Genomic DNA, 10,059 nt, shown 5'->3' with positions numbered 1-10,059 from the left:
TAAAACATGAAACATGTGTTTTTTGGTGTAAATTAGAGCCAGATAGTAGTTGATTGCATCACGCTGGCCTCGGTGACACCAGAGGATATTAGATAGGACATGCCTCACCCGGAGAGACACAAACCCAAAACAGAGCTTTGGTGACAGTTTGACAGAGAGCTAAGATTGTCATTCCTGATGCAGCAGATCATTTCATGGATGAAAACATTGTCCCTTATTTCTATGGCTAAGCAAACTGAAAACGTATTTCAAACCATAACGTCTAATTCCTCTTTTGCTTTGGCACAACCAATGTGATAAAACGAAGAGATTTTCTGCACAAAAAAAAAAAGAACACAAGTATTGTGTAGATATTCGTGCAGACATTCTCTCCATTGTATCACAGAAGCATCAGAACCATTTTACAACCTAAGTTTGACAGAAACATGAAGCCTAGCATGTGTGTTTTACAGAACACGAGGCAGGAGACAGGACTGTGTCCCAGTGTAATGAACACAACGCAGGAGACAGGACTGTGTCCCAGTGTAATGAACACAACGCAGGAGACAGGACTGTGTCCCAGTGTAATGAACACAAGACAGGAGACAGGACTGTGTCCCAGTGTAATGAACACGACGCAGGAGACAGGACTGTGTCCCAGTGTAATGAACACAAGACAGGAGACAGGACTGTGTCCCAGTGTAATGAACACAAGACAGGAGACAGGACTGTGTCCCAGTGTAAGGAACACAAGACAGGAGACAGGACTGTGTCCCAGTGTAATGAACACAAGACAGGAGACAGGACTGTGTCCCAGTGTAATGAACAGCAGACAGGGGACAGGACTGTGTCCCAGTGTAATAAACACAAGACAGGAGACAGGACTGTGTCCCAGTGTAATGAACACAAGACAGGAGACAGGACTGTGTCCCAGTGTAATGAACACAAGACAGGAGACAGGACTGTGTCCCAGTGTAATGAACACAAGACAGGAGACAGGAGACAGGACTGTGTCCCAGTGTAATGAACAGGAGACAGGAGACAGGACTGTGTCCCAGTGTAATGAACACAAGACAGGAGACAGGAGACAGGACTGTGTCCCAGTGTAATGAACAGGAGACAGGAGACAGGACTGTGTCCCAGTGTAATGAACAGGAGACAGGAGACAGGACTGTGTCCCAGTGTAATGAACACAAGACAGGAGACAGGACTGTGTCCCAGTGTAATGAACACAAGACAGGAGACAGGACTGTGTCCCAGTGTAATGAACACAAGACAGGAGACAGGAGACAGGACTGTGTCCCAGTGTAATGAACAGGAGACAGGAGACAGGACTGTGTCCCAGTGTAATGAACAGGAGACAGGACTGTGTCCCAGTGTAATGAACACAAGACAGGAGACAGGACTGTGTCCCAGTGTAATGAACACAAGACAGGAGACAGGACTGTGTCCCAGTGTAATGAACAGGAGACAGGAGACAGGACTGTGTCCCAGTGTAATGAACACAAGACAGGAGACAGGACTGTGTCCCAGTGTAATGAACAGGAGACAGGAGACAGGACTGTGTCCCAGTGTAATGAACAGGAGACAGGAGACAGGACTGTGTCCCAGTGTAATGAACACAAGACAGGAGACAGGACTGTGTCCCAGTGTAATGAACAGAACACAGGAGACAGGACTGTGTCCCAGTGTAATGAACACAAGACAGGAGACAGGACTGTGTCCCAGTGTAATGAGATTTATCACACACTCTTAAAACGAAGGACGGTCTTTCTCCCTCCCTCCATCTCTCTCTCTCTCTCCCAACTGAGGATATCCACACACATTTCTCTCTTCCTATTATACCCATAATTATCATAAGAATTCCTCGACAGGCAGCGTTGATGAGGAATGCAGGCACAACGCCACCAACACACACCGAGAGAGTTGATGAGGAATGCTGCAGCATGGGAGCAGATGAGTAGCAGTCCCAAGGCCAGGCAGTGAGAGACAGCCTGTCGGCATCATGGCGTTACAACTCTGATTATGTAATTCACGCTGTTCCTCCCTCAGGTCCTGTGACCTCATCATTGATAACACACAGAGAGAGGACTGCATGACCACTTCACTGTACAATCTGATAAAGGCTGATCTCGCTCACTGCCAGAACGAGTGAGTGAGTGTGTGTGCATATGTTTATATTCACAGTGAGAACTAAACAACATACAGAGGCACGAATACTCAAAGGGGAGTTGGTCTTTAGTGGTTTTGAGTCTCTATCAATTCAAATGAAGGGTCCAACTGGTGGTTTACAGCCAGTTCCTCTCAGTTCTCTGTGTTGTTGGAAAACATCGTAGTGTGTATCTGGTGAGTCATACTGACACGGAAAACACCATGTGTCGTAACAATAATGCAAAACCACTTGGGAACCATTACGTATACATTAGATGGGCTAATAAGGGATGCTGTGTTGATGCCACGATGCCTCCATCTTGGCACTCCCTCACCAGTGTAAAAAAAATTTTGTATTATAATTTTTTGAGATTACTAATGATACTGTCCCCACTACAGCAACAAAAAAATATATGAAATACATGTCATCTTGCCCTTGAAACATTTAATTGAAGTAGTGTAGAATTCCAATCATTTCTATGGAGGACTGCTCCTACTGGGGAGTGCCAATATGGCCGACCGGTGGCTTCAAAGCCTCTCAATGGCCAATACATAGTATCAGCAATCCAGGGTTTATATATATCATTGATACACAGCCACATCCAACATAGAGCATGTATTACCTGCTTGGTATTCCAGGTCTCTTTGCATTGTCAAATCAAACATACATTATTACTGTGAGATTTATAAAGCAGTTATTGACTTGTAATGGACAGCCTGTAGGCCTAAATGAGAACGCTCTTCTCACGAGTCTCTGTAAAACACTGTCTTAACAGTACAGGCCCTTTAATTGACAGTGGGGAGATTCATATTAGAAAGTCAGTAAGCAAACCTATATTACACTGATTCTCTCACAGGTACCCTGAATCCATCCACAAACAGTAAAACACAGACAGACACATAAAGACACACACACACAGTGCCGGTTGTTCTGCTGACTGTGAGAGACTCCGTGTTTTCCTGTTGCTGTAATTATGACTATCAGAACTTCAGGCTCCTCTCTCAAGACCCATAAATCCTGGGCAGACACACACGTGAAAGGAAATGAAACTAATATGAGATGTGGCTCTGGTTCTGATTCTACTGTCAAACAAACTACTTTAGCAACTCAGCTCAGCTTGGATAGGAAGAATAGGTTTAACTTTGGGATCTAATGTTAATCATGACTCTCAAAGTTGAAATATCTGCTACAATGGCCAAGTTATATGAAGCATCTGATTACTGTTGTTGTGGCTGACATGTTCTTAAAACTTTAAAAATATATATTTGTTTAACCCCTCGACACACTGATATACATGAGCGAATACATGACTGTTGACGTACTTCAACAAATGTACAACAGTTGATCACTTTGGATATGCACTTTGACCATGCGTAAATACGCACAGGTGAGTTCACACCGCACGCACCATTGTGTACAAGGCAGTGCCAAACGACCTCATCTCCAAACCCACGACAGGAAGAGAAGCCACTGGATAGAAATGCATTAGAACAGAACACATTCCGATAAAAAAAAATATTTGACACAGAACATATGGGCACATTTAACCCGACTTACCCTGTTGTTTTTATCCGTCTCCCTCACCTCCTCTACCCCCACACCTTGTCGGATCATGATCCGGACTATCGTGGCGTTGTTGGTGCAGCACGCCTGGAAGAACGTCAGCGGCTCGGGACTCGGTGGAGAGGGGGTCCGCTCGTTGTCCGCGAACACATCGTCCGGTGGGTAAAAGGAGTCGTCCGAAGCGATACTTTTACTGTCCGGTAATAACGAGAAATCGTCGTATTCCTCGTACTCATCCCCCTCTGACTCGCAGGACCCGAGGTATGAGTCATCGTCTGATAAGGACGGTGATTCCTCGGTAATGGTCGGATGGACCTGGGCGATGCCGCTGGCGCCTTTGGGGTTCTGCTGCTGCTGTTTGACTCGAACCGTAGTAGAGGAGCCACCTCCGTCTCTCTCATCCGTGATCAGCACCATCTAACCCCCTAGGTGGCTGTCCTCCTCAGGGGGGAAGAACGGGTGGATCTCGGGCGAAGAGCACGTGGACGTTTTTTCCAACATCAACGCGGAGTATGAGTTGAACTTTGCAAAGAGCCTGGAAATGGAATGACAGTGAAGGTTTGGCAACTCGTTGTGATGTGAATTTACAGGCAAACTGCTGATCCTACTCCGTTGAGGAATATTCCCCTGATAATAGTCCAACTCCAGCATCCCAGAGATAAATTAACATGAAATCATATCGCTGCGCTGTCCCTGGAATACCAACGTAAACTACACCGGGTTGTAGCCTTCACCGGAGTCAAAAGATGATTGTTTTTGTTCATTTTATAAAACACAGAAAGTTTTTCCATCACGTCTGGAGCAGTGAGAAAATGAAATGCCCGTGATTTAAAGTGCAATTCAACAGTCAACAATCCCCCTTTGCCGACACGAAGTAAACCCGAGAGTTACGCCAACTCTTGTTGTGTCATCATCAGTACGAAAAAAAATGTGTTCCTCATTAGGACAGAAAACAATAGACACGCAGTACCCAAAGTAAAAGAGCCACACTCACCCAGCTAACGCGCAGAGTAGAAAAACAGGCACTCGATAAACTGTAGTCCCATAATCCGATTAGTTTCGTAGCCAACTGCCCCCTCCTCTCCATGGCTCTCCCCTCATGCCCTCCCTCATTTCGTTTTCGTTTGAGCAGATTAATTCCGCTCTGTCTGAAATGTTGACATCAGAAATACTTTGAGATTATAATTTTAGCTAAATGGGGGCAACCCCATTGCAACCGTTTTATGAGACATTGGTCATCGTTAGAATGATTCATACTGCAAAAGCAAAGTAAAACGTCTGTGCAATCATTCTGCGGTTTCAAATGTACATTTTCTGTTTCTTGGATGATGTGAGATCTGTCAGGAAATCCCCCTACATTACCTTAGTTCTCACTGTGAATGACTCAGACACTCAGTAGAACAGTCACAACAGTTCAGATATCCATTCTTGATTCAACCATACAACCAATTTTCACATTTTCACACTTGTAGAACAAGCCAAGTTAAAGTAGGCCTAAACTGACTATTGATTCACTGACCAATCCATGTTTAATAAGGTTCCATCAACTCATGATGCCAATCCAAGACAGTGGTATTGTGCTTGTTAAATGGCCTGTGGATCTGTGTGTCTGCTTGCTAGAGGGACTCTCCTCTCTTGGTGTATCTGACCCTAATCTGTCCCTGGCCCGGCCCCAGCTGTCCTAGCCGCCCGAGGCCTATGCAACCTCTAAATCAGTCTGCAGTGTATCAGCCCATTGCTAATCAGATCCAACAGGAGTGAATGACAAGGCTGTTTAGTGTTCAGCAGGCCTGTTTTCTCCTGGTCCTCCTGATGTAGTCAAAGGCCTGATGCAGACAAACATCCAGTGGCCCTGGCTGGTTTGTTTGTTTGTGTGCGCGACAGAGGCAATAAGAACCTGCCCCGTTCCTGCCATATAACTTCATATGTAGCAATTAATCTATCACTCTGTGTCCTCTGTGATTCTGACCCACCTGATCTCATCTTGACTTGTGAGCCGCACCTGGAATCTCCAGACAGCCAATCGGAGTAGAACCAGTGGGGGTTAAAGACAGGTAAACGTCTGGCCCGAGCCCATGTTCTGAGGGTCATAGGTGTGTGACAGCCAGAGAAAGGGGTGTCACTCAACAGATCAGCACCCAAAACTTTACACCTAAGCATTTTCTGTGTGCCCGTGTCAATGCTCTATAGATGCTAATCATCAGTATATATATTTTTTTTTCTATGAAGATCGTGCCTTTATAAGTAGATAAACTGACAACTAATATCTCATACTGCCTATATTCTTCATCTTTGTCAGTATTCCTCAACACAACAACAGCATCTTACCTGGGATTTAAACATGTCTATACATGCACGCTCTACCTACAGACCTCTCAATGAATTTCTTTAAAACACAGAGCCTACACAACACCTTAAAGGCATAGATCCACCCAAAGTTGTTTTCAGCCCTCAAAAGTGGTTCTACTTTGGAGGTCGGAAAATGTCTGTAAAAAAAAAAAAGTACATATACTTCTGAGGTGAACTATCCGCTAACAAGCCATCCCCTCACCTGGAATACCCTGTGCTGCAGTGTACAAAAGCCCTCTTATGACTACTTAGACACACCCTGGCCTCTGTGTGGGTTTGAGTACACCGTGTGTGTGCGTTTATACAGGTCTCTGAGTTGTTGCCCCTTTTCCCATAAAGCACCAATCTGCTGCGTTTATGTACTCACTCGCACATGTGCGTATTTGTCTGACTGTGTGTTTACCATTTATTAAAAGATGGGACATGGATACAGATACATAAAATGGGACATGGATTCAGATACATAAGATGGGACATGGATACAGATACATAAGATGGGACATGGATACAGATACATAAGATGGGACATGGATACAGATACATAAGATGGGACATGGATACAGATACATAAGACGGGACATGGATACAGATACATAAGATGGGACATGGATACAGATACATAAAATGGGACATGGATTCAGATACATAAGATGGGACATGGATACAGATACATAAGATGGGACATGGATACAGATACATAAGATGGGACATGGATTCAGATACATAAGACGGGACATGGATACAGATACATAAGATGGGACATGGATACAGATACATAAGATGGGACATGGATACAGATACATAAGATGGGACATGGATACAGATACATAAGATGGGACATGGATTCAGATACATAAAATGGGACATGGATACAGATACATAAGATGGGACATGGATACAGATACATAAGATGGGACATGGATACAGATACATAAGATGGGACATGGATTCAGATACATAAGACGGGACATGGATACAGATACACACATACAGAATGAACCAGACCATGACAGTCATACAGTCAGATCATAGTACATGATTATAGACAGGCAATAGACAGACAGGTCTTTGAATGAGGCCTCTGGATATGAAAGTCATCTGTCCTGGGTCCTACTCAGTGCAGTCTGTTGGTCTGGAAAAGGGCAAGTCCACAATACAAAGAGACCATACAAAGTCAGGGAAAATGGGATACTGCTTTTGGGGGCGGTATAGGTCGTCAATTCCAACGGTCTTTTAATGGAGGATGATGACAGAAAAGCAGGAATTCCTGATTTCAGAAAAAAAGGACATTTCAGGAAAAATCCCATCCCTGAAGTCAGCTGGCTGCACCATTCCTCCTTGGCAGAACAAAGAAAATGAGTTGCTGTAGAGGAGAGAGACCTTACAGCATGTTGCCAGTGGACAAAAGTTGTTTTCCTTACACTCTCCCTCCCTCTCTTTGGGTCCAACTCTTTCTTTGTTGCTATCTTCTCTTTCTCTCCTCCTGTTCCATCTCCCTAGTTACTCCCTCTCCTCACTGAGGGCTTTGTGTTCTCTCTGGCCCTGGCCACTCGTTTCCTTCGTTTCCTTCCTTCCTACCTACTATTCTGTGATAGCGTCACCTCCCTAGAAATGTTATTTCCCAGGGACAGGCTGCAGTAAAGTAGAGGCTGCTGTTGTGCAACAAATTCTTCTCTAGGACCCCAGCCCACTAACTCTACAAAGCTACACACAGGCTGTAATTGAGGTCTATGGTGTCTTGTGCACAAGCTTCAGTTGTGAGATACCTAAGGAGCAATGAAGAGACCAGGGCCCATATCCACACAGCATCTCAGAGTATGAGTGCTGATTCAGGATCAGTCTTGCCTGTATAGATCAAAATGAATACGATTATATGGACAGAAGGGATCACAGCATAGAAGGGATCATTTAAACAAAATGTTAAAAACCTGGTCACGAAAAAACATATACAACTTTCCATGGCCCCCAGTCCCGGCATGGAGCCCAGACTAGAGGGGGGGTAGTTAGAAGAGGAGGGGTGCTGATGAGCCCCCTTCCTGCCCCCTCTAGCCTGCTGCTAACCAGTCCCGGAAACATAAAATCCCCCTGATCTTATTTCCTGACCTGGCTTGTAACTTAGCTGGATCACTCCACACTCACAGCATGGAAACCTCATGTTTTATACCTGTACCTAGCCAAGGTTACACTCTACTGCTGGTTAGTACCTATACTATTGTGTAATATGGTTACATCCCTTCATTTCGGAAAATAAAGAGGAAAACCCTACTTTCCTCAACTTTGCCCTACCTATGCTAGCGTGTGTGTGTGAGACTTATGTTTGTGTGTTTGTAAACTTGTTCTCTGAGGGTATGTGTGTTTGTGTAAGTGTTCACTGTCAGAGGTTTGTGTGTGTGTGTACTCTGCGAGAGTTGCAGTGTGTGTGTTAGGGATTAAGAGATTCCCTAGCAGTGAGTTGTCTGCTCTTCAGGTTTGGTATCATACTGCAGTCTGTCTCACAGCAGCCAGCCAGCCAGCCAGCCCTCACCTCAACAGCCTCAAGGGGTGTGTGTTCCCTGTGAGATTTGCAGTGTCTATGACTTTGGCACCATGATGTGGTGTGTCTATAAGCAGCACGCCTACCCAAACCTCTCCATAACCCTGCATCTGGAGGTCAGAACCACAGATATAGAACCAGATTACCCAATCCCCAAATTCTAACCTTAACCAATAGGGGTAACCTTTAGCAAGACCCTTTTCTGCTCCCTCACTCCATCACTGCCAAGAGCCAATTCGATCAAAGAACTCCTTTACCTAAAACAGCCAGCAGCCAATTAAATCACAGGATTGCCTAACCAATTTCTGCAAGAAGCCAATCAGATTACAGAGCTCATCAAGCGCTGCCAGGAGCAATTCAGATCACAGGGCTTATTAAGCAGCGCTGCCAACAGCCAATGGGATGACAGGGTGTTGTGAGGTAGTAAAGGAGTTTATTACATTACCATCAGTGACAGGCTAGCCAGGGAACTAGATTAACCCAATGAAACCCTGGCACAGATTCAAGAAACACTTTGTCTGGCACGAAACCCCCATTGTAATACAGTGGCTTGCGAAAGTATTCACCCCCTTGGCATTTTTCCTATTTTGTTGCCTTACAACTTGGAATTAAAATAGGTTTTTGGGCCGGGACTGGGGGCCACACACACACAAAGTCAATACTTTGTAGAGCCACGTTTTGCAGCAATTACAGCTGCAAGTCTCTTGGGGTATGTCTCTATAAGCTTGGCGCAACTAGCCACTGGGATTTTTGCCCATTCTTTAAGGCAAAACTGCTCCAGCTCCTTCAAGTTGGATGGGTTCCGCTGGTGTACAGCAATATTTAAGTCATACCACAGATTCTCAATTGGATTGAGGTCTGGGCTTTGACTAGGCCATTCCAAGACATTTAAATGTTTCCCCTTAAACCACTTGAGTGTTGCTTTAGCAGTATGCTTAGGGTCATTGTCCTGCTGGAAGGTGAGCCTCCGTCCCAGATTCAAATCTCTTGAAGACTGAAACATGTTTCCCTCAAGAATTTCCCTGTATTTAGCGCCATCCATCATTCCTTCAATTCTGACCAGTTTCCCAGTCGTGGAAAAAATACCCACAGCATGATGCTGCCGCCACCATGCTTCACTATGGGGATGGTATTCTCGGGGTGATGTGAGGTGTTGGGTTTGCGCCAGACATAGTGTTTTCCTTGATGGCCAAAATGCTCAATTTTAGTCTCATCTAACCAGAATACCTTCTTCCATATGTTTGGGGAATCTCCCACATGCCTTTTGGCGAACTTCAAACGTGTTTATTTTTTTCTTAAACATTTTTCTTCTGGCCACTCTTCCGTTAAGCCCAGCTCTGTGGAGCGCACGGCTTAAAGTGGTCCTATGGACAGATACTCCAATCTCTGCTGTGGAGCTTTGCAGCTCCTTCAGGGTTATCTTTGGTCTCTCTGTTGCCTCTCTGATTATTGCCCTCCTTGCTCTTGGCAGGGTTGTTGTGGC

The 10,059-nt window shown here is 45.0% G+C and overlaps 1 protein-coding gene across 1 annotated transcript in view; it reads right to left on the bottom strand.

The window, feature by feature from the left end:
- ankrd33ba (ankyrin repeat domain 33ba) overlaps window positions 1–5,011 on the bottom strand; it is a 22,558-nt gene extending 17,547 nt beyond the window's left edge. Inside the window, exon 1 of the mRNA XM_036935118.1 lies at window positions 3,689–5,011. Coding sequence (XP_036791013.1) covers window positions 3,689–4,111 — 423 coding nt within the window. The 5' untranslated portion in view covers window positions 4,112–5,011. The remainder of the gene's footprint in view (window positions 1–3,688) is intronic.
- Window positions 5,012–10,059: the final 5,048 nt, after the last annotated feature.

Source organism: Oncorhynchus mykiss, chromosome 11 (assembly GCF_013265735.2).
Source record: "Oncorhynchus mykiss isolate Arlee chromosome 11, USDA_OmykA_1.1, whole genome shotgun sequence".
Lineage (NCBI taxonomy): Eukaryota > Metazoa > Chordata > Actinopteri > Salmoniformes > Salmonidae > Oncorhynchus > Oncorhynchus mykiss.
This window is presented reverse-complemented; position numbering and strand designations above follow the sequence as displayed.